Source organism: Nicotiana sylvestris, chromosome 1 (assembly GCF_000393655.2).
Source record: "Nicotiana sylvestris chromosome 1, ASM39365v2, whole genome shotgun sequence".
Taxonomy (NCBI): Eukaryota; Viridiplantae; Streptophyta; class Magnoliopsida; order Solanales; family Solanaceae; genus Nicotiana; species Nicotiana sylvestris.
The window spans coordinates 162,328,234-162,354,260 of record NC_091057.1 but is presented as its reverse complement, the minus strand read 5'-3'; the positions used below and the strand labels follow the sequence as shown (position 1 = coordinate 162,354,260).

At 34.9% G+C, this 26,027-nt stretch overlaps 1 protein-coding gene across 1 annotated transcript; it reads right to left on the bottom strand.

Moving 5' to 3' along the window:
- Positions 1–2,951: 2,951 nt before the first annotated feature.
- On the bottom strand, positions 2,952–9,010 carry LOC104242699 (agamous-like MADS-box protein MADS3). Its single transcript, XM_009797774.2, has 8 exons — positions 8,297–9,010; positions 5,062–5,137; positions 4,895–4,956; positions 4,644–4,743; positions 4,264–4,305; positions 3,588–3,650; positions 3,354–3,493; positions 2,952–3,193 (listed from the first exon to the last, which is right to left on the bottom strand). Exons 1-8 carry the CDS (start codon positions 8,476–8,478, stop codon positions 3,103–3,105), a joined length of 756 nt encoding a protein of 251 aa, XP_009796076.1. The 5' UTR covers positions 8,479–9,010; the 3' UTR covers positions 2,952–3,102.
- Between the last annotated feature and the right edge of the window lie 17,017 nt (positions 9,011–26,027).

Genomic DNA, 26,027 nt, shown 5'->3' with positions numbered 1-26,027 from the left:
TTTTATAATTATACAAAATTTTAATTATTAAATATTCACATATAGATTTCGCGCTCGATATTTGAGGCCCAGTAGTATCAAGGTATCCTGAACATATTGTTGTTTTTTCATACTTAGTCCGGGAAATATTGTTGTTTTCTCATGTTATTTTCTTACTGTCGTTGACTAGAATTGGACAGAGTTTGTGTTTGAACTATTTAGCTCTTTTGACATATTTTTGGGTGTAATAACTAATTATACAAGGATTAATTTCAATAACTACATAGGATACTACACTAAAGGGTACTACATTTTACGCTAAAAGAGCACTAAATTAGGCTACAAGATACCATTAGAGGGAACTAAAGTAACAATTTATCTATTTTATTAGTCTTTAAGCAAATAAATAATCTAAACCGAATAAAAATAACAAATAAATTTAATCACAAAACATTCACGAAATACATATACCACAGTAAAAAGTAACTAATTAATATTTTTTTAACAACTAGTAATAATTTTTCTATTTTCACTAATTTTTTAGCACACTAATATCATAGTCTGGATAAAAATAACAAGTTAGTTAAATCACAAACAACATAGAACACATTAAAAACAACTAATATGCATTTTTATACGAGTTTTAACAAAAATTAAGTTTGAATACCTCAACTTAAGATTTTTGGAAAGTTGAAGGTTTGGTGATTTGGAGCCGAAACGAGCAACCCACAACGAGATAATGCCTTAGCTAGGATATGGAACCGAGAATCTTTACTTTTTGTGGGATGGGTGGGCTCCACTCGAACTATTTTTCGTTGTCAATGGGGGAGGGGGGGACTGCTGTAATTGTTTTGTTTTAATTTTTTTTTTTTTTGGGGGGGGGGGGGTCCTGTTTGGTGGGGAAGGGAAGGGGACCGTCTTTTATAGCGTCATTTATTAAGGTGCTATACTATAACGCCTTAATAAACGATGCTATACTTGCCCGTCATTTCAAATTTACATAGAAGAGCGTTATACATATTTTGGTCACCATCTTTTTTTTCCACACATTTCGGTCGTTTGAATCCAAAAATATTATATATATCTTTTGGAAATAAAAAAACTTTTCGGATATATATATATATATATATATATATATATATATATATATATATATATATATATATATATATATAAAATCATCCCGTTAACCAAAGAATAAAAATCATTAGTTCCCCAAGCAAACAACTAGTACATGATTTTCTTGACCTACTTTTGTTGTAGCCGCATAGGCGTATTCAGGAGTTTAACAAGATGGGTCCACCGTACACTATTAGGAAGAGGTAGGCATGAATTCGGACACACAAAAAAAAAACAACTTGAAATGATGGTACAATGGGCCATGACTTAAATGTTTGATTGACCATACTTGCATGTCTAGAAAACATAAGACGAGTTGCTGAGGTTTCCTTTTCATTAACTTTATTCAATTGTCTGGTCACAGGATTTTTTTTTTTTTTTTTTTTTACAGTGTGGAACTTTTATTCCAGATAAAACAATTACAAAGGAGGGGTCTAGGCCTGACCTCCTTGTGCAAAAGGAATGGAAATTAGGGGTGTTCATGGTTCGGTTTGGATCGATTTTTCCCTAAAAAGAAATCAAATCAGGTAAGTCGGTTTTTCAAATATTAGAACCAAACCAAACCAATTAAGTCGGTTTTTCAAATATTAGAACCAAACCAAACCAATTAAGTCGGTTTTCTCGATTTGGTTTATGTCGGTTTTTCGGTTTTTTCGATTATTTGTCGGTTTTTTCTTAAATATAAGACATACACTACCAAATACATATTCCGGCGACCACATTTTCAATGTAACACTATCAAATCAATTGCCCTTTGAGAAATCTATTGTTTACCAAAATATATTGATGATAATTGAATCAAATAGTGATGAATAATTTAAGGACTCAATTAAAAATATGTTATTTTTAACACGAAATGGATTTTTACACTAAACAAAAGAAAACTATATATAGGTTTTCTATTAACATTTACCATAAATTTTTTGAAACTTTGTACTATAACAATATACATATATATAATATAGGTGTAATAATAAATTTGAAATAGTTATTCCTATAGTCGGTTTGGTTCGTTTTTTTCTGATTAAAACCAAAATCAAACCAAATTTGATTGGTTTTTAAAATTCAAAATCAAAACCAACCCAAACCAAAAAGTATCGGTTTTTTTTGTCGGTTTGATTTGGTTTTCGGTTTGGTTTAGTTTTTCGGATTTTTATGAACACCCCTAATGCAAATCCATTCACTTGGTCAAAGGACTTGATTGACACAGAGAACTTGCTCTGTTAAATTCTGCCAACTTTAATTGGCCTAAAATAGAAAAAGATTATTTATTTTGGTTCCTTTTTCTCAAACCTTTATTTAGTTGTAATCTGAACGGAAAAAAAGAAGAAGACAGAAAATAATAAAACCTTGTGGAAAGTTATATAGTGAAATTTTCAGAATGGTTTGATCTGGTAACACTAACATCCCCTATGTTTGTGATATCACATTTAGCTCCCCTATTTTAATGTTTCCGTCAATTTCTTTATTTAACTTTTGGGTGATAATACTTTTATGATATTTCAAAATTGTCTGTGTTATTATTGATATCTTGAGTAGACTGCGTTTTGAAATGTCAAAGGGTTTGCCGGCTTTGGAAAACATTGATATCTTCGCATAATTTTGCCACCTTACATCACTAACAGAGAAAAACCCATGGCTTTTCTTACAGTATAATAATTTTATGCTCGAGAAAAAGGATAATAATGAGAAGGTGCTCAAGAAAATAACCCTTAGCTATCCCATCCTGTTAGTTTTATTAGGCCAAACCACAAAGGAGGTCTCTGAAATATTCCCTAAAAGTTTTGACTTTATAAATGCTACATGTATTTAGTCAAACTATGCATTACTTGGTGAGAAAATAGGAAAGTATATGAAGTTAAACAGGAGTGTATAAAACACTTACTCAAATTATACCTTATATGACAAGCACTTCAAATCATAAATATGTCACTGAGTTTTTAGTCTCGGAAAACTTGAAGCAAAAACTTATACTATATCCAGAAGCTAAGTGGGAATTAGAAATCAAAGGCCCCAACCATGGATGATATTACTCTCAACGGCCATGCTCCTTGACCCTGAGGCTCCTTCTGCAGCCATATAGCAGTGATGATACCTGTTCGGAAAACAACACATTCCCTTCAGATTGACAATTGTTGAAGATGATACGAAATATTGAACCGGGGTTCTGTCACTATATGCTAGGCCGCCCTATAGTAAAAGAAAGCGAAGATGGAAATTTAAGGCAAAGGTAAATTGATGAAATGTAGGTATACCCTATTTGAAGTACTGGGTCAGGTTCACATTCCATGTGATTTGATTGAGAAGGATGGACAGCGAAACTGCTGCTTCCAGCTGATGCATTACAAGTCCATGGAAATGGAAGACCTCTAAGTCCTTGTCCTTCTGCCTCTAGCTGCCAATATAGGAAAACAAACTCTTCAATATATATATATACAGTCTCCACAAAGCAGCAGATATATATATATTTCTCAAGTTTGAATGAATACCGATGATAGTTCCAAAGAAACCTTAATCTTCAGTTGCTTGTTCACATCACCAAGTTGACGCTCCTGACAACATAATGCATTATCATGTCAAATAGATTATTACACTGTAGTTCTCCATTTTTTTATTACCTCTGCTAACTCAGAAATCCTATTAATCTCAATGAACTGGTATATATGGTGATAATACCAATTACCAAGATGTATGTTGTTCGACTCACCTCACATTTTCTTTCTTTCCAATCTATTAGACTCTCTGATTGTAGTTCTTTAGGTGTACCTCGAGTCACTAATTTCCTTGAGATTAATGGACGGGAGAAACTAGGCGAGACTTATATAAAGGCTGTAGCGAGTAACCATCTAGCAAATTCAACTCTTTTTTTTTTCGTTATAAAGAGGTCTAGGTTCAATGGCTATTGACGCAATAGTATGTCACATCACATTATAGTTTGGACTCAAACAATTTTTATCAGCTGTAGTATCATTCACCATGACACAAAAAGACGGAATCTAGTGTTCTTGAGATTCTAGGACTTCAAATCCCTTCCAACTCTTAATCCCCAATCTTTTTCACCTTTTATAACAAATTTATAATTGTGATAACTAGGAAAAATCATATTTCTAATTTGTTTGTACTGATCAAAGTGAAGTATTTGTCTTTCTGCATATTTTGACTTACCTTTCTACGGAGCTCCTCCATCTGTTCCGCCATTATTTGTGTCTACACAGAGAAAACAATGCTTATTACCAATAAATAAAAATCATTAGAGGTCTACATATTATACGAAACAATGATAAAGAGGGCAATATTACAACCAAATTAGAACACTAATTGAGTATTGATACCCGTTTTAATTCTTCCAGTATTTTCTTATTTTTAAAGTTTTTGGTCCTTTGATTCTTGTGTCCTTGTCGCTTGTACATTTCTTATAACATTTTTTTAGTCTAAACAAATCTTAAATACTGTAGATACAATTCATATTATATTGAAACATTTACAAAGACTTAGTTGTAGAAAAGGAAATGAAGCAAAGGCAATTATTGAGAACAATCTAATACCTTTCTTTGTCTAGCTTGTGCAAGTGCACCTTCAAGTTGTTTTTCAAGATTTTGCAACTCCTTCAGACTTAGAGGTCCAAGATCTTCACCAAGCAAGTGCCTTCATGCATCAAAATAACATTTCAGAAATTCGACAATATTCACTTTCAAGGATGGACACGAATTTATTATGTTTATCTTCAGTGTGTGGTACATTTATGTACAACATGCATAAGGTGCCAAGATGTGTCTGAATAAGCAATTGACATAACCTTTGAGTTCGTTGAAGGGCTTCAAATTTGGCCTTTAGTTTTGAGACCTCTTGGTACCAGCTCTAAGTTTACAACAAAAACAAATTATGCTTAGGAAAAACCATAAATCATGAGAGGCCAATTGATTAATTGGTGTGGAAACATAGAACATTAAGCTGCAAATTCACCTGTGTTTCTCTCTCACCACAGTTGTCTTGAGGATTAAGGCAACAACGTTGATATCGCTCAAGGGTTTTAGTGATACTGCCAGCACATAAAAAACACAATAATCAAACTCTAAACCATACATGTTACTCCCTCCGTTTCAATTTATGTGAACCTATTTCCTTTTTGGTCCATGCCAAAAAGAATGACCTCTTTCCTTATTTGGAAACAATTTACTTTTATGCAATGATTTATAGTCACACAAAATATGTGTGCCTCATTTTACCCCACAAGTAAAAAATCTTCTCTCTTTTCTTAAACTCCATGCCCAGTCAAATGGGTTCACATAAATTGAAACGGAGGGAGTACAATTTATAATATGTTATTATTACAATTCATAAATAGCTACAAAATGTTCTTGACGAACTACAAGAAAATGCCAGCTAAACAGATTGGTAAGTTACCACTCTGAACAACACTCAATTCTCCTACAAGGAATTTAGCAGCTACAAGTAACAAGTATCAGATAACACATGGAGACATTAACGTACACCATGGCCATGATTTACTGAGAGGACTTTTACTATACCAAAATTTTATATCTTATTTAAAATGTTATAAAAATTCATTTCACTATCAGTGCATATAAGTAAATCCTACAGAAATGCCATAGAGTGCAGCCTTTAGCACTTAACAGAAACTGTCACAGATATCCTGGATTAAGCCGGTAGAACCTAAAAATTAAGAGTCTAAATCACAAGTAACCATTGATACTTTGTTAAACGTTCACAATTTTGAAGAATGAATAAAATGTTAAATTGAAATCTTTTCGTGCACATTATAGCCATGCAAAGACAAATCTTTATATATATTTATGTAAAATGACTATTTCCAGTAACCAAAAGTAAATTTTCTGTTTAAAAAAAAAAGAAGCAAATTTTCTAGGTCGTTCTTTGTTTTTTTTCTTTTCTGCCAAAAATTAATATAATAATATGGATCATTTTCTTTTGGGAGAGCAACAAAAAGTTTTTACTTAAAAAAGAAAATTATTTTGGCTCTTTCTATACTCACGACTCAATAATGTGTATTAGATGGAGCCTGTACCAAGCTTTCCACTACCATATTCAGTAAATCTTCGAGATAATAAAATTAAACTATATTTAAGATAATGCCAATTAACAATCTACCACCAACCCTATACCAAAAAAGGAAAAAAAAAAACAAAAACAAACAAACAAAAAACTCTAAAAGATAAGAAAACTATTGAATATACAATGGGAAGAAAGGGGCATACACAGCAGAAGGAAAAAAACAGTAGAGGCAAAAAGCTGGAAGAGTACATAAGCAGTTGGGGGAGAAGAGGAAGAAGTGAAAGAAACATGATGACATGCCAAAGGGTTAAAATGGCAAAGTCTTCTCATTTCTATTCATTTACTCCATTTATTTTATTGGCCATAAGAACAGCATGGACGTGGTTGTCTTTTTGCTTCTTCCAACCTTTCTATATTTGGAAAGTGCGAAAAGAAATTCGCTTTGCTATTCCTTAAGCATAATTAGAAACATAAACAAAACCATTTAGACATTATATTAATAAGGATCCATATCCTTTTGTACTTAAATGTAAGGATCAGATTATCTTTTTGCCTTCACTAACAAAGATAATGATATTTTCTCCATACAAAACCCTAATTCTAAACAAAAGTGATGGCAGTAGTTGTGATTATGAAAACAAGAATCCAACTACGGATCTACAATATCAGATAGGGGAAATTAAAGGAGAAATCAAATCAGAAAAAAAAAATTATCAACACTAAAATAAAATGAGGTAGAAGATAAGTTTACTTGGATTTACCCCAAGACATTGATGAAACTCTTGGTTATGTATATAAGTGAGAAAACCAGAGATATTATCAAGATGCCAAAAAGAAAGAAGCAATATTTTCAACAAAAACATTCTTGAACTATACAATTTGAGAATAAGGAAATGATGTCAAAAATGTGAAGAAAATGAAAAACAATATATATGCAAGGAAAACCTGCACTGCCACTGAAGAGGAAAGAAAACATAAACAAAAGGATGAAAAAAAGGACCTTCAGTGAGAAGTTTAAGGGGTTGAATCGGAATAAAAGTACTCAGTTTCATCACTTCATGAGCTGGAAGAAAAGTTGCTAATATATGGAAAAGCTCAAGAATCTAAGGCTCAGTTATATAGATAAGTTTCACCAAAATGGGAAGATAAAAGAAATGTTGATGGAGCAGTTGTTGGGGTTTGGGAATTGAAAAAGAAAACTCATTTTCTTACATAGAAAATAGTACTACCTGCAAAACTGATAAATGTAAATCTCGCATATGAACAAATTCCCTTCTCACAGGCATGCCACTCTTTTTGCTGTGCAGTATACAATGCTTCCTTTTACACAAAGGATTTAGTTATACAGAAATAAAAACTATGAGTATGGTAGAAGAAATCAGTGAAGAAACCCCAAGATTTAATGATGAAAAAGTAAGAAGACAAAGTTTAAAGCTTTCTGATTTTTTAGAACCATTGGACTAATAAGTGCTCCCAAAAACTGCAAAAGCATTAAAGAAAAATAAGAGCAAATTAAGTTGGAGCAGAGAGAAAAAAGAAAACGAAAAAGGAAGGGAATTAATTAATAGTAGTAGGAACAAAATGGAGAGAAACCCTAGATCTTTGCACAGTTGTCCAAAAGGGTTGGAGATGTTTCTGAAGCACATACACTTAACAACCTCGTCAGTCCTTACTCTCTGATCTTTTAATTTGTTTGGTGGAAGCTCTCAAACCATATATTGAAACGTGTCAATTCCTCATTGGTAAAATCTAATCATATAGATCATCACATGGTTTTGATCAAACATACAACTGAGAAAAAGAAAGAAAGATCCAAATCTGAAAAACAAAAAACTAACTCCACTTAAGAGACACAATAGATAAAATAAATTGGTGCTTCTATAAAGCACTGCAAAAGCCAATACCAATTTAGCAAGTTCAGTTCTCCAAAAAGAAGAGTCAGCCTAATTATATTAGGCTTAAACCCACTCCCACATAAACTAACAACACAACACAACACAACACAAACCCACCCCCAGATGAAAACAAACATAAAGTTGTAATCTTTTGTTGATTTAGAAGAAACCCCATATTCAGAATCGGCCATTAAAAACCATACAAGAAATCTTGACACGCATATTATTAATGTATAAAACAGTTCAAAAAAGCTTAGTATATTATATTATACCCTGAACTACCAAACTCATAAAGCTTTCCACGACTAGAGAAAATGATGAGAGCAACTTCAGCATCACATAGCACTGAAAGTTCATAAGCCTTCTTCAGTAAACCATTCCTACGCTTAGAGAAAGTCACTTGACGGTTGATTTTGTTCTCTATTCTCTTTAACTCCACTCTTCCTCTCCCCATTTTTCTTTCTTTGTTTCTCAAAGAAAATGAAAGAGAGATATGGGGATATGACGGTAGCCTTGGTACAAGGAGAATTATGTTATGAGTAATGAATAGGAAAACAAGGAGAGGTGGGGATAGCAATAAAGTAAGGGTATGTACTACAAATTTCTTTCTCCCTTATAAATATGGAAGCTGAGTAAGAGGCTCAATCTTGGATCTCCTCTTGCAAGAAAATAGTAACCTAATAATTCTTCTTTTGCTTCATTCTCCCTTTCACCTTTTTTCCCCTTTTTTAAAAAAAAAAATCTTCTATTGAGTGTATAAATTATTTTTGCTCTATTGTAATTTCCTAAAACACTCTTTTCTTGTAGTTGTGAGAAACTTTGTTACCTTCTCTTTTAGGGTAAAAAAAAAACCTGGCCACAGACTACTATAGTAATTTTTTTCATGAGAAGCTGAATTAAAGGGAGGAGGGACCTTTCAAAATGATGATGGAAAAAAGGAAAAAAGTGAATACGTGGTCCAAGAATTAGGTTCAATGAATTCAAAAGCTCCAAATTTCAGATCGTTTCTGTTCAATTATATGTGGAGACATAACAAAGTTTGATGGTAGCAGCCAACTAATATTTTGGGACCATTTTATTAATTGTTGAGAGACAAAGGCAGACAAAGGCTCACATCAAATTTACTCATTTATTCAAGATCTGTCAATGATATATTGGTTTTTTTTTTCTTCCAAAATGCATGGGCTAAGTCTGATCATAATTTCTTTAATTTAGGAGTTTAATAAGTATCCTATCAAAGGATATTTGTTTAGAACTCATACCAATAATCAAATGTGGTTAATTGGGTGCATTAGGGAAGATCAAGAATTGCTAACAGAGGCCCTAAATATCTAAAAATATAAAGAACCTAGCTTTTTTTTATGGTAAATAAAGAATTTTATTACCAAGCAATGTTATGTACAGAGTTTCAAACCTACAAAATCAGACAAATTACACCCGCGAGCTGAGCATAGTGCCCCAACTACTGGGTACTTTCTATCTATCTATCTTCTACTTTCACTCCCTATGGATATGAATCCAATTCTTTTAATCTATTAGCTACTTTTGACTTCTTGTTTCCTTGATAAAATATGTCTTGTACTATCAGCCGAAGGATCCCATCAACAGTTTTCTTCTTGTCCCGGAACAATCTTGTATTCCTCTCAAGCCATATATAGTAGACACACCCTGCGAGAGTCATTCTGTAGACCTCCGCAATGGCTTTCTTTCCATTTATTTCTCGGACTGTCCATTCAATCTCCTCATCCCACTTCAATACCGACCTTTGGAATCCCTGCCATTTCAGTAGTCTCCCCTAGATTTCTTTTGCCATCCTACATTCAAAAAATAAGTGTGGAATGGCTTCATTTTCCTCATTATACAACTCACATTTTTGGTCTATTGCTTTGCCCCATCCTGCGACCTTATCTTTCGCGTGCAACTTCCCTTGGATCGCCAAATTTATTATAAAACTCCACCTAGGAACAACATAGTTGTTGCAAGTTAGTCTCCTTTATGGCATCTTTGGGAACTCCCCTCTCATTATATGGTACATCTTTTTAATAGAGAAGGATTGTTGGCTCATCAACTCTGTAACCTCCATTCATGTCCTTTCTAGGTATGCCTTAACTTTAAGAATTTTGAGTAGTACCCAGGGTGCTTGCTTCACTTGGACCTCCCAGATATTCTTCCCCTTTTCGTAGTATATATGGACCCACCTTATCCATAGTTTATCTTTTTTGGTACATAGGTTTCACAGAAGTTTAATTATTGCTGCCTTGTTCCAAGTTTCAATGTGTATTACATTAAAAACCCCGGTTGTTCTGGGCCAACAAACCTTTTTCCCAAGCCAACAATGCTCTCTTTGATATCTTTGTTGTGCCAGTCCAGAGAAAGCTTCTACATGTTGCCTCTATCAGTTTCACAACTTTCTTAGGTAGCACAAAGATTTGGGTCAAGAACACTTGGACTGAGAATAGTACACTCTTGATAGTTGGAGTCTCCCAGCACAGGACAAGTATTTTGTGGTCCATGAAGTTATCCTTCGCAACATCTTCTCTACAAGTGGTTGGCATTATACTAGGGATAGTCTTTTGGATCTCAGAGGGACGCCCAAGAACCTAATAGGTAACTCCTCTTTTGTAAACTCCAGTGTTGTTAGAATTTCCTCTTGCACCTCTCTGCTTACCCCTCCAAAATAAATGGAGCTTTTGTCTCTGTTTGCTATCAGTCCTGAGCATTGTGAGAATTCATTAAAACAGTTCATGAGCAATTGAACTGAGATTTCATCTCCCCTGCAGAAGAGAAGTAAATCGTCTGCAAAACATAGTTGAATAAGCTGCAGCTTTGAGCATTTAGAATGAAAATTAAAATCTAGGTTGTTTGTAGTGTCTTGAGTTTTCTATTGAGGTACTCCATGTCTTGTAGTACCAAGTATTTGGGAATTCCTAAGAAATAGTGGCTAACCAAGATTTGGCTATCAATTAAGGAATCATAAAACTTAATCAAATGGACATGTTATCTTTAACAGAAATATATGAAGGTGGTGCATATGTTGCCCCTTTTTCTTGTATATTCCCTTTTTTTAATGAAACTATGGTGTTCGAATCAACTTGTGTGCAACTCCATTAATTTTATTGTGTCCCAGATACCTATAGCAATAAGTAATTGTCCATAATAATCATGATTTGGTAACTTAAAACTATAGTGAATTTACCTTCTATATTCGATTAAAATAAACTAATAGTAACACAAGATTACAATGTCAGCGTATATAAGTTAAGTTCTAAATTATTCAGCTTATAAATCTTGTAGTAGAAGAAAATTGCACCAAGCCAGCACTGTTTCTGGTTGTACAAATGGCATATGAGAATGCCTGTATGCCGTTGTTTCTGGAAAACATATAACGAATTAAAGAAACTAAGAGGAGCGAACATAAGTAGATTAAGCATGGATGGGTTAGTAATGTCGTTCGGACTAAAAACAGCTCTACCAATTTTTCAACGAAAAATAGATAGTATATTTGGAGAATATAAGAAATTTGTTTTAGTATATATAGATGATATATTAGTATTTAGTAAGGATATTAAAGAACATTTAGGACATCTACAGACAATACTTAGATTATTTGTAGATAATGGAATAATAATTAGTAAAAAGAAAATGAAACTATGTAAAAATTATATAAATTTTCTAGGAGTAGTTTTAGGGGATGGAAAAAATAAATTACAACCCCATATAGCTAAAAAGGCTCTAGAAATGCAAGATAAATTGGACAATACTAAAGAACTACAAAAGTTTTTAGAAATAGTAAATTATGCAAGAAATTTTATAAAAGACTTAGGAAAAATAGCAGGACCACTATATGCTAAGACAGGATCTACATGACAAAAATATTGCAACACAAAAAACATTAAATTAGTACAAAAAATTAAAGAAAAAATAAAAAATATTTCTGATTTAAATATGCCATTAAAAACAGATTGCTTAATTATAGAAACAGACGGGAGCTTTGAAGGATGGGAAGCAGGTTTGAAGGCAAAACCAAATAAATATAGTGATAAGAATACAGAAAAAATATGTGCTTAAAAAGTGGTAAATATAGAGAAAAAGAAAATATGAGTAGTATAGATGCAGAAATATAAGCTGTAATCGACGGATTAAATAGTTTTAAATTATATATATTGAATAAACAAGAAGTAACAATTAGAACTAACTGCGAAGCTATAGTTAAGTTTCACCAAAAGATAAATGCAAAGAATAGTAGTAGAAAAAGATGGTTAAATTTTATTGATACTATATCAATATATAATTTGGTTTTTGAACATATTAAAGGAAAAGATAATAATCTAGCAGATCAGTTAAGTAGGCTTAAAATTACTGTCAATTAATAAAAATATTTTACATGTACAGCATGAGATCAACAGTTCCTAAGACTGAAGACAAAGGAAAGAGCATTCAAGCCTCACCCTCAGACAAATACTTGCAGATAGTATTAGGTAGTTTTCATTTTAAACCACAATCTTTTGTAGAACAAACTAATATGGATAGGATAAGTTTTGAAAAACATAATTAATATTATTTCCACCATCAAACATATCATTTAGAGTTTTACCAGAATGTGTCATAGATAGACCTCAAAGATGTTTAATAGATAACTTATGGATAGCATATAATAAAAAAGACACTAAATATTTTATAGCGGCTCTTAATGCCTTAGGACAATATTTTACAGACAAAAACCAAGAAAAGCGATTTAAATACTATGTAGTTATACATGGTAAGACAAACGAAATTTTTCAGGCATGGTTAAAAATACTAGACTCTATTAAAGATTTAGAAAAACCGTTTTTCAAATGTTTCAATGACTTCACTGAAGCATTAGACTATGCAAGAGGAATACTAGGACCAAACTACTATATCTCCCCAGCACTCAGACAAAACCCAGAAAAAATCCCCCAATTTAACATCCAAAAAGACAACGATAAGATAATATTCTGTGATCATTGCTCATCAATGACGGAAGCCTTGAAACGAATAAACCAGAAGAATGAAATCCTGGCACAGGAAAAAACAAGACTTATGGAGCAAGTAAAGGCACTAGAATAGGGAGTACATGCATTAAAATTTGGCACAATCCCAGACTCAAGTTATTTCTCAACAAGACACGGAGATGAGTAATCCAAAATAGAGTTTTCCATCTCAAGAAAAAATGGATAAGAAGGGTGTGCATTCCCCGATGAATGCAGTAAAATCTATTATATCGGATAATGATACAGCTAGTCCGGTTCAAACGGTGACCGGTAAAGACACATCAAATCTGTTTATGGCTGTCACTTTGCCAAAAAGTGAAGATGAAGGATCATCAAAACGAAGACTACCTAGAACACTAACACAGGGAGAAACATTAAAAAAGAAGGGTATAATTTCTAAAAAGAAAAAAAATAAGAAAATAGAAAACATAATTAAACAAACATTAGAAAATTTCTTTCAAGAAAAAGAAAAACAAGACTGACATATGATTAAAAATCCCAGTCTTAATCCAAGTACAGAAAGGCCTCAAAGCTCAGGAAAAGATGATAATTACGAAGATGAAAACCACTTAAATTATCAAGATGCTCAAGATCCATATGAAGATGTTTCAGGAATGAGTTTTGATTCAATAGCTCTACATAACTTAGACACGTAAAAAGAAGCAAGATCTCAGTCAGAAGCAATTGAGAGCAGCAAAGACAAAGAAAACCAAGAGCAATAATGCGAGAGACAATTGAAAAAGAAGAAGTAACATAAAGAAAAGAAGAAATGACATAAAAAAAGAAGATGTGACAAAAGGTAGTGTTACAAGACAAACTGAATTTTTGAGTGGAAGAAATAGTTACAAACACTAAGGGAATCTTTGCCCAAGCCATGTGAAGATGGGGCTCAATGAAGTACCCTACAAGACTAGACAAGAAAGATTTCTGGAAATGTTTGAAGTCCATTTTCAAATCCGTTTCAAAAACTTAGCTATAAAAATGGGAAGAAAGAAGAAGAGAAGGACACAAGTACAAGAAAAAACACTCTCAAGAAAACCATCTAAACACCCTCCTTCATCACCCACTATTCTCCAAACACCTTGTATTATACCCTTGTAAAATATTTCCTTATGTATGCCTTAGTAGTTCCTACTTCAAGCCTGTAAAATAAATAAATCCTTACGTTTATGTGTGTTCGTTTTTAATTCCCAAGTCCAGTAAACTCTTTCGGGTTTCCCGAAAGGGAAATCTCTCTCCTGTAAATATGTAAGTTACTTATTTTTATCTAAATTATGTTTCTAGATATTACCCCTGTTTTTACAGTTTTATGTTATTATGTATAGCTTTATGTTTATTATTCCTCAATTATTAGTTTGTAAATAATCAGACATTACTCTTAGTATATGGTTATCTTTCCAATTTCTTAATAATTTTGATGGATTAACCTATAAATTCCTAGGAGAAACCGGTTAAGTCAAACCCGAAATTAACTAAGAATGGGTATATGTGTTTAACCGTGGCCAGGGTGAGGTTAAAGAAAAAAGAGTTAAGAATAAATTTATTTCTTTAAAAGGTTGGGAAGAAGAGATGAACAGAGTGAAGTGATTAAAAAAACAAAAGTATAGAAGGGGTAATTTCAGTTCATAATTTAGATAATAATGTAACAATATAGGTCTACAGAATAAGAGAGAGAGAGAGAGAGAGAGAGAGAGAGAGAGAGAGAGAGAGAGAGAGAGTACCGAGTATGATTTTACAACATAAGACTTTAATCACAAAAAATATTTTTACCGCAAAACATTCTTACCTTTTTATCTACCTTGTAGCTAGGTTTATAGAAATCTAAACATGTGTTTATAAAGCTAATCTGTGATTTATCTACGTAATGTTTGTATATATTGTGGGTTCCATCCATCTGCATAGCCGCAACTGACTTATCTAAGGTTTTGATTAAATTTGGTGGAACTATCTTTTTATTTATTATACATCTTGTACATCCGGAATCTACTAAAGCTAACGTTTCTATTTCGTAATCTTCTATTTTGATTCTTGCTAAAAAATTTATTGTACTTATCTTTTATCTTCATTACATATCAGCGTGTCGTAGTTTTCTATACTCATTATTTCTTTATCTACTTCTATTATATTTTCTCTGCTGTCTTCTAATTTCTGTTTTCCCTTTTTCATTTTTTGTATTCTTTTTTCTAATTCATTTATTCTGGTTATGTTATTATATTCTCATTCATAGTAGAATCATTTATCTCTTGGTATTTTTCTTCTTTATTTATTTTTGTTTCAAATTTCTTTTCTATACATGAAATACATCCCTCCAGATAACATAGTTTACATTTAGCTTTTTTGTCTTTATTAGGGTACCATTTGCATATAAAGCACTAATTACTATCTAATCCTTTATTCCTTTCAAAATTATGGGTACATTCTTCCGATATGTTTACAAAAGTATTTGCTTGTATTTCTTCTAAATCTAATTTTTCTAATCCTATCTCATTTATTAATTCTTCTTCTTCTTCTTCTTCTAATTCTGAGGTGTCTATTTGAGTTTTTTCTTCTATATCTACACTTACTATAGAATATATACTTTCATTATCTAACATATATTCGTCAACGTTTATTAAAGTTTCTTGAAAATCTTCTATTAATTGTAAGTTTCTTGTTTTATTATTAATTCTTTTTGGGCACGTATTTGCTAAGTGTTCTGCACTTCCATAAGTAAAACATTCTAGTTTATTTTTATAGTTTCTTTCTGTTCTATACTTTCTAACATGTCTATTTTTATCTAGGTATAATTTTCTAGCTGATGATTTTCTAAGATAATAACTTTTTCTATTATATCCCTATTATATTGAGGTTTATATTTTCTATATTTTTTCTTTTTATATTCATTCTTGTCATAACTTTGTGTTGTATACATAGGTGATCTGCAGAAACTCATATTATTCTAGTTTAGTTGTTTTTGTATCTGTATATGGGTACACTTTTCTTGTAGTGTTTCCATTATATGTTGTATTTTGTGTCCTATAGACCATTTTACATTTGGATTTTGTATTACTCCATCTCTTTTATACCATCGTTCTTCTATTTCTCTTCCTAAAACTCCTGGGAGTTTATTAAGTAATTTTTTACCTAGATCTTGATCAAAAGCATTTCCACTAATAGTACAATAATAAAAATAATTATTTAAATTTTTTTTATATGAAACCAACTGCTTATACTTAATTGTTCTAATTTTATTAAAGCGTTCTTCTGTAATACTACTAATCCACTATTTGGATCTTCGCCTGTAATTAAACTATGTATTTTATTTGTAAAATTATAAGGATTTGGTCCCATTGCTATTAAGGTTTGAAAGTCTTGTGGAAATTCTGACTTATAGGCTTCCTATAATCCCTTTGTTGATTCTCCTAAGAAAGTATCATTATAGGTTTTTATATAGTCTGCCACTACTATTTCTTTCCAGAGGTCTATTACCGAGTTCAACATTTGTGGGTCATGAGCTGCTATATTTAGTATTTTACCTTTACTTCCTCCTTCTTGAAACCTTATAGGTTCTTCTATAGGCATCCTTTTTCCTGATGGTTTTACATTTTCTATTTCTATTTCTTGTCTTAATCTATATACTCTTGCTCTAGGTACATTTCCTGTGCTAGTATCTACTATACTTTGATGAATTTTCTCTGAAATGGACTGGAACTAGAACTAGTCGATTCCATTAACTTTTAGACTTATTAGAGATTCTGTTTCTGTTTCTTCATAACTATCTTGCATTTCTTCAAAAATTTGATCAAATTTATCCGATTTTTTTTTGTGAAATATTTCTGCTCTATATCCCCAATTATCTGTTCTTAATTCGCATTTCTTAAAATGTTCTTCTATTTTGCTTAAGGTTAATCTTCCAAGTTTACATCCTTTACATTGGAAAGTCCTAGTTTTATTTTCTATAACTAGTTTCCTTGCTTTTTCTAATGCTATGTATACTTCAAATTCGTCTTGTATTATTTCAATATTCATACACTCAGTATCTTCTACCATACTTTAAGTTCCATCATCTATTTCTCTATGGATAAAATAGTTATATTCCGGCGTTGTTTGATGTGATTTGAGACCTCGAGCGAGTCCGTTACGTTATATAACTTATTTGTGTGCTTGGACGGAGTCCCGGGGGCCTCGGGCGTGTTCCGGGTGGGCTACAGGTCATTTTCCCTTATTTTTGAGCTACTGTTTTATGCTTATGGTAACCTCTTTCGCGTTCGCGAAGCTTTGTTGCTGACCACCTGGAAGATCTTCTTTGCGTTCCTGTAACACTCCTCGAGTTGGCGAAACTCTGCTTTATCCCTTATCGCGTTCGCATAGCTATGCAATTCCACTCTTCGCGTCCGCGTACTAGTTCACGCGTTCGCGAAGAGCAATCTCTGGGCCATAATATTTTCCTTCTTCGCGTTCGCGTGCGGGCTGTCGTGTTCGCGAAGTACATCTAGGCATCCTTCATTTTTCTTCTTCGCGAACGCGATACTTCCCCCGCGTTCGCGATGCTTTAAATATCTGGGCAGAATATATGTTTTCCAAATCGAGGGTTAGGTCATTTTTAACATTTTTGGAGTTCTAGAGCTCGGTTTTGGGTGATTCCTTGTGGGTTTTTCAAGCAAAACGATTGGGTAAGTGTTCTTCACCTAGAATTGATTATATTCCATTAATTTTTCCTTATTTTTATCATTTAATTTGTGATTTGGGTTGAGTAAAGTGTTGGTTTTTGAAGAAAATTCCTAAAATAAAAAATCGTGATTTGAGGGACCAAATGGTATCGGAATTGGATAAATTTTGTATGGTTGAACTCATTTTGGAATGGGTGATGGGATTTTGTAAAATTTGACGGGTTCCGAGGTGCGGGCCCGGGGGTCAACCTTTGGGTCGATTTTTTATATTTTTGTAAAGATTGAAACTTTATTACTCGGAATGGTTCCTTATTCGATTTATGTGTGTTTTGGAGTTGTTATAGTTAGATTTGAGCTGTCTGGAGGTCTTTTCGCCCGAGAAGTCCATTTTAGAGTACCAAGTGTGAGCACGTGATTTTTGCCCTACAAGAACTACTCCCACAAAAATTCAAAATAAAATAGTTGTGCATTGCTTGCGATTTATTTGTATTTGTCTGTGCATGTTTATTGTATTTTTACTACTTAAAAATACAAAAATATATGTGTTGCATTTACATTTACAATTTAGGATTAATTAACCAGTGATTTATTTTACGAAAATGAAAATCATAAAAAATAATGTACTTTGCATTTTTAGCATTTAATGTTGAATTGTGTGATTTTAATGTTAATTGACATTTAATTATATGTGATAATTATTATTAGAAGATAAGTAGTATTTTTAACTTGGTTTATAATTTTAGAAAATAATTTGGGAAGAAAAGAAAACAAAAATGAAAACTAGGAAGGAAAATCAAATTGGGCTAAAATCCCTGGCCCAATGGCATGTCCCAAACCCGGTCCAGGCAGCTCCTCTCACAGGATGGTGAAACGACGTAGTATAGGAACCAAACTACGTCGTTTCAATGGCAAAAAATCTCCGCCGTTCAACCAAGCCACATCCAACGGTCACAGATCAATACCCATATCTAAGAACCGAACCCGACCCGTTACCCGGTTCAAACAGACCCCCCTACTTAAACCAAACGACGTCGTATTAGTTAATCTCTTTGATCCTGGCCGTTGATCTTAATTGATCTAACGACCGGATTAAATACCACACATGATATATATTCCTAAATCCTACCCCGCCCCCTAGACCAAACCCCCCTCGCCCCATCGTCTCTCTCAGACCTCTCAAAGACGACCCCTCGGAACCCTAGAGCTGCCACCCTGCCCCTTCGCCGTAAACCAGATGGCTCCAGCTGCGATGGCCATGAAAATAACACCCCTTGACCACCCTCCCCTCCCCTCCACAAATCCACACTCGTCTTGCTTCGAATCATCCCCGAGCTTCTCGAATCTTCAATCGAAGATTCGAGCAAAACCCTAAACCTACCCAACCAGTCCCAGGTTCACACCCCAGCTCCACCTGACCCCCCCTCGACCCAAATCTCATGTTAGTCATGCTCAAATCAAGCCGGAACTGAACGAGCCCTAGAAGAACAAAACCTAGGAATTGATCCAAAAGATTTGAGGTCTTAACCGACTTTAGTCAAGTGTTCTCAGTCGAGAATACTCGATTAAGGTCCGTTTTGGTTTCAAAGTCTCAAGACGAAGTTCAAAACTGAAACGGATGGGGTTTGGTCTGAAGTTTCGAGGTATTTCCTTTTGTTTTCCCTTTCCTTCTGATATTTGTTTTATTTGGACTGAGTAGTTCGTCATTTTCGTCAAGTAGTTCTTTCTCCTCTTTCGGACCTTTTTCTTGGTCCAGTTTCCTTCTGTTGATTAACATGTATTATAAATAGTTTCGTCGATTAATCCGTTCATGTCTGTAGTTTAGTAGTTCTCGTCAATTTGTTTGGTGTCGTTTGTTTTGTTTTCAGCCTTAGGTTTCTATTCAGTATATCCTCAGGGTCCCTACGTTTTGTGTTTAAGGCTAATTTAGAGCTATGAATGTACTGTTATTGTTGGTTCGAATTGTTTCATTTTATGTGATGTTTGTTTCCTTTTCTTTGATTGTTCATCATTTGGCATATGAGTTCAGTTTGTCTGTCGATTCAGTACGTTTACAATGATCATTCATTTTGCCTAAGTTTGATTCAGAATTGTGAAAGCAGTCTGTTATTCCCATGTACATGTGCATCTTAGCAACTTAGCATCAGTCTGCTATTTCATCTAATTTGAGTTCTAAGTTCGAACTGCTAGATGAATTGAATTAAATTGGTTATAGCTACTGAAGTTTGGTGATTAATTAGGAATCAGTTTAATTTTGATTAAGGAAATTGGTTATAGCTGATAGGGTACAAGGTATTGGACTAGGACAGTAAATCACAGTAGTTTCAGGGGTAATTTGGGAATTGAAAACTTGAAAAAATGATTAATTTGAGTGCTCTTTCCACTAAGCACTAAAAATATTAAAATAAGGCATTGTTTAATACATAGTGGGGAACAAGGCATGCAAGTGTAGGGAACAAGGCATGCAAGTGTGGGGAACAAAATAACTTCAAACAAGAAGACATTAAGTAATGGGATTCAAAGGGGGATGGGCAGAGAATCTGATAGTTTCAAGGCAGAAATAGCAGGCCTGTTTTTGGGTTATAAATATAGTCATTTAAGACAGATTTGGGCGGGGTTTTTTTGGAGGGGAAAAATCAGTCCTCTTTTAGTTTTTTTTCCAGAGATTCTAGGCTGGATTTTTAACATTTAAAAAAGTTCAGTAATTTGAGAGTAAAAAATAGGCTGGTTTTCAATCCTAAAAAGGTTCAGTGTTTGAGAGCTAAGAAACTAAAAAGTGAGGTCTTTTCTTTTACTGCTAAATATCAGAACTAGTACTTTTGCTGTTTTATTGGTGTTGCTGGTTGGTATTCTGGGGTTTCAATTGGTTCTTCCTGAGTTTGCTATTGGTTATTTGCTACTGTTTCATTGGGTGTTGCTGGAATTCTGCTGATTCCTTTTTATATCTGTTACTGGGTTGTTCTGTCACTGTGCTGCTGGTTGTTGTTGTTGCTGTTTGCTACTGCTCTGTTGATCCTCCTCTTCTTCTTCTAGTGTCTATTACCAGGTACACTTTCGAATCACACTGTGATGTAGCTGTGAGATGCAAAAGTGAAAAGAAAAATGCTCGAGTAGCGGAGTACTTAGTGCATCTGTAATTTAGTAGATAAATAATAAGTTGTATAGTCTATCTTTATAACTCAATGAAGAATGTGGACTGTGGAGTTTGTATCTGATAAGGACTGTATTGGACCATTAATTTGCCTTTCGTAGTTGTAAATTTAGTAGTTTAATACCAACTTTAGTAGCATAGAATTGAAAAATCAAACTTCCAAGTTAATTGTGCTTTTCCCGAATAGTTAAGTATGCCCATTATTGTCAAAACTGTATAGTTAAATAAGTGGAATAAGATGAAGATAGCATGAGTTTGTTCTATTGAACCAGCCTGTTTAAACTTGTTAGTTCATTAGCTATGAAGGTTTTAATGTTGTCAACAGTAGGTGGATAATGATTGTTGGCAGTCCACTTGCTCAAAAGTTGAAATATTGGGTTTGGCTTCATCATGTAAAGCGATTGGCAATAGCCTATGTACGTTAGATCATACTCGAATCCGCTTCTGTGAGCAGAATGCTGAACGTGGCTCAAATAACGCATGAAATCTGGTCGTAGGAAACGGGCTCGATCACAAGACCATCCTTGAAAATCATACAATAGAGTTAAGTAACAATTGGTTGGAACCTTCGTTTTGTGTTTAGAGACGAACTTAATAGAAAAGATGTAGTCACATTAGGATCATCCTTTTAAAATTAACGAGATGAGCCTTGCCAAATAAAATGTACAGATTGCAGGGCCCTCGATAATTGTATATATTAAAATACTTAGATTTTGGGACGGGCCGTTTAGCGAATTTCACGGACACTTCCCAAAATAACCCTGTGTTAGTCTCTTTAGGCGCGTACTTTAAATAACATTACCTTCTTAAACCCGAGTGCACATTTATGTGACCCAAATCCAAATCTCAACGAAAGTCGAAATGTGTCGCTAATCACGGGTACATTGATTATGACGTGGTTCGAGATGCATTTCCACGACGTTGCAAATTCCTTTTAAAAATAATGAATGAGACGAGCCTCGACAAGCAAAAGTACACAAGATGCGGGGCCCTCTATACGTATTGGTAAAATTACTTAGATTTCGGGATGGGCCGTTTAGCAAAATTTCATGGCTTTACCCAAAATAGTAATACGCTAGTCGAGGCGCGCATTTAATAATTTACTTTCTTAAACTCGGGTGCACATTTATGTGACCCAAATCTAAATCTCGACAGAGTTAAAATGTGTCAATAACCACGGGTGCATTGATGTGACGTGGTTTGAGATGTATTTTTACGACGTCGCAATTCTCGTTAAAAATAATAATAATAAAAGCGGTAAACAGTTAAAATTTGCACATAGGTTCAACATGTATTAAAATCAGATAAATAAGCCGAATATGACAGTTGAGCGACCGTGCTAGAACCACGGAACTCGGGAATGCCTAACACCTTCTCCCGGGTTAACAGAATTCCTTACCCGAATTTCTGGTTCGCGGACTGTAATACAGAGTCAATCCTTTCCTCGATTCGGGATTCAACCGGTGACTTGGGACACCATAAATCTCCCAAGTGGAGACTCTGAAATAAATAAATAAATCCCTTTTCGATTGCCCTTTAATTGGAAAAAAACTCCCTCTGCGCCCCTTTGCGGGGTGTAGGTAAAAAGGAGGTGTGACAGCTCTGGTGACTCTGCTGGGGAGACATAACCCAGAATCTCTGGTTCAGGGTTCAGAATTCGAGCTTTAAATAATTGTTATAATTGGCTTGTTTTATCTTATTGTTTTTACATGTTTGAGCCTAATGTGCTAAATGATGTTTTTACTGCTTTGATATTATCTGAACTGTATATAAACTGTGCCAAAACCCTTCTCTTCTTACCTACGAGGACGGCTTACTGGTTGAGACTCCCTATTCTGTTAGTGTCATACCCTGAAATAAGAAAGAGGCCGGACAAGTTACAAAGCCGGACGATCTCACGGGTCCCCGGTACATAGCCCCCTCCTCGACTCAAGTTGTCTGCTCAGGTACACAGTCTAGAACAAATACCCAGGTTACGAACCTAGAATAACTCAGCTTCATGCCGGATCCCTAGTAGGAACGTTTGTTTGCATCATGTGCATTTAACTTTGGAGGCTCAACACAAGGGTTGAGTCTGTCTAGGACAGGTGTACCAAAACGACAAAAGACCATCCTGATGCATCCAACTTGCTACCTGTGCATTTGTTTGCTTCAGACTTGCATGCTGACCGGCTTTTGAATACTTTGAGGAAAGAGAGATAGGGGTAGTTAATCGCCTGTTTTGAAAAAAAATCAATGTCCAAATAGCGTCGAAACTCTGTCGAATTTTTGAGAAAATGAAAAAAAAGGGTTTTGTTTATAAAAAATGGTTTTATTTGCCATTAAAAAGAGTCTTGTTTTCAAAAGAAGTTTGTTTTATCTACCCGAACTACGCCGGTTTGATTCTCACAAGGTGCGGGATACGTAGGCAACCCTCATCGGGTCCAACCTCCCCTTTACAAAAATGTCAAAATTTTAATTTTCGTCATAAATAAGTCAGGTGACGTCGTTTTCGTCAAAATAGCCGAATGTTCCCAAAAGGGACGCCGGTAGGCTGACTTTGCATAAACGGCCACTTGTAGTCATTTTTTTGATTTTTGACCGGTTGACTCACCCAGCCTCCAAATCTTCGTTCCCGAAGTGCTGAAAGGCCGTGTTCGGAACCGGATCTTTCTTTTAATCTGTGAAAAATTAAAATAGCCAATTTGTTGAGTCAAATAAATTTTATTTTTTTGCTTAATCACCTTAATAAATGTACAGGATGAGCACGATGCAAAATGAACCTTTTTCAATAATGACTAAAATCTCGTTCAAGTTGCGGCTATGGTGAGATGATTTAGGTGGTGAAGGGCAAGATGAGGTCAAGAAATATCTGAAAGATCTTACGAGTTTATTGGAAATCCAGCCTCGGGGAGACATCATAAGAGCTTTGGTCACCTGCTGGGACGCGGCACACAATGTCTTCCACTTCTCCGATTTTGAACTCACCCCGACTTTGGAGGAAATAGCCGGGTACATCGGAAATGCTGAAGTTCCTTTGAGGCAAAAATACCTGGTTGCTCCAAGAGCTGTCACTGTGCATCGGTTTTTAGATTCGTTAAAGATACCCAAGACGGTCCACAACCCAGATCTGGCCGCAGGTTTTTGTAATCCGTGCTTCATATACGACAGATACGGTCATGTCGGAGGATTCAACAACCCGGGTAACAAGTTATGTAGCAAAAGTAACCGTCAGAAATGGGACGAGCATAGATGAGTGGCTTTTATGATAACCTTTTTGGGCCTTTTGGTATTTACAAGGAAAGACGGAAATATTTATCTAAAAATAGTCGGGGTCGTCAGTACCTTGCTTACTCAAGATGAAAGCACTCTTGCGCCTATGATAGTGTCTGATATCTTTCGAGCTCTCACAGCCTGCAAAGCCAGAGGGAACTTTTTCGAGGGGTGTAACTTGTTGCTACAAATATGGATGACTGAGCATCTTTGCCACCGTTCCCAGCTCTTGAGTTATGGTTCCTTGAAGAAAACTTGCATAGAAGAGTTCTACACAAGGATCAAGGGGGTCAGTCTACCCATGGGGGTTACGGCATTGACATCATTCTTTCGGGCCCTCACCGCCAGCCAAATACAGTGGACACTAGGATGGTTGCCCGTTGACGAGGCTATCCATATGCCGGCAGCTAGGACCCACTTTATATTGATGGGGCTCAAGAGTATTCAGCCTTACGCGCCATATAGGGTTTTGAGACAACTCGGGAGATGCCAAAAAGTGCCACAAGAGGAAGATCTTAGTGCTCAAGTAATTGAGATTAGCCCTGACAGACAGTTTCCTGAAGCAAGAGTCCGTCAGATCTGGAGTGAATGCCAATATTTAAAAGCAGATACTTGCGTGCAGGATCAGGCCAAAGGCGAAGTGGCGCCAGGATACCTTGCTTGGTACATGAGAGAACTTGAGCACGAAAGGCCGGCTAAAGACCCCATCTCTAGGAATTCATCAAGGCGTGGCAAGAACAATGGGATTGGTTGGCTAAAGAGCACGAGTACAGGGTTACAATAGGCAAGTTGGAGAAGCAAGTTATAGATTTGAAATATGAAAAAGATTTACATATCGCTGCAGATGAGGGAGAAAAGAGAAAACTAGCTCAGGAAAACAAGGTCCTCAAAGCTCAAATCCAGGAAATGAAAATAGCTACCAGAAACCCAAAGAGAAGTCGGGCTGATGAAAGGCTCGTAAATGGTCTAAATAAGAAAGTCCTCGAGTATCAAGAAGACCTGGAAAAATCTAAAGCTGGTCTAGCGAGAATCCAGGTGAAACGGATAAAGAAGGAAGAAGAGTGAGCACGGTCTATGCAACAAATGAAGAGGGACCACGAAAGGAACATCACTATATTGAGAGAAACTATATCCACTCTCAAAAAGCGGATCTTCAGACAAGCCCGAGATGCCAGAGCAGATAGGAAGTGCTACTATGATCTAATGGCCCGAATGGAGAAACAGATGAATGAGTTTCAGGATCAACTCCTTTACAACGCTCAAATGCTGGGGACGCGGAATCAACAAATAGAGCGATTGCTTATGGAAAGGGACAGAATCAAGGGAGAATCGACGATATCGGGAACTACATCACCATAAAGTGCCTAGCTTGTGAGGATATGTCCCGTACTACCTTATTGCATCAATAATGATTTATGTCCACCAGATCATGGAAGATTTGAAAGATCTGCGAAGGGGCCTTGCACCAAAGCCCGCGGCAAGGCTGAACGACGCGCCGCGGGTGCCAAAATTTAAAACTCTGAAACATTCATAGTTTGAGTCTGTATTTTCCTTGTCTTCAGAGTGTGTTATCCGTCGGAGTTTGTGTTTCCCTTCTTTGGCATAATGTTTATAGTCTATATCAAGTCTGTCAATTTCCTTTCAAAATTGTTTTGCCTTGTAATAAAACGTTTTGCTAGTAAGGGTTGAAAAATCAAAAAATGGTGTCTTTATTTTCCGCACTTATGGTAGAACTATGCGCGATCTGATTCATGCGGGGATATGATACGTTGGCAATCCACATAAGATTCGATCACCACTAAAAAGAAAAAAGAAAAGGCAAAGTGAATAAAGGAAAGGAAAAGAAAGTAAAAAAAAAGAGATAAAGAAAGTTTCAGAAACACTTAAACGAGGCACAAACAAAGTAAGCCGGAATGACGTATGCGGTCGAAGCAAAGACATG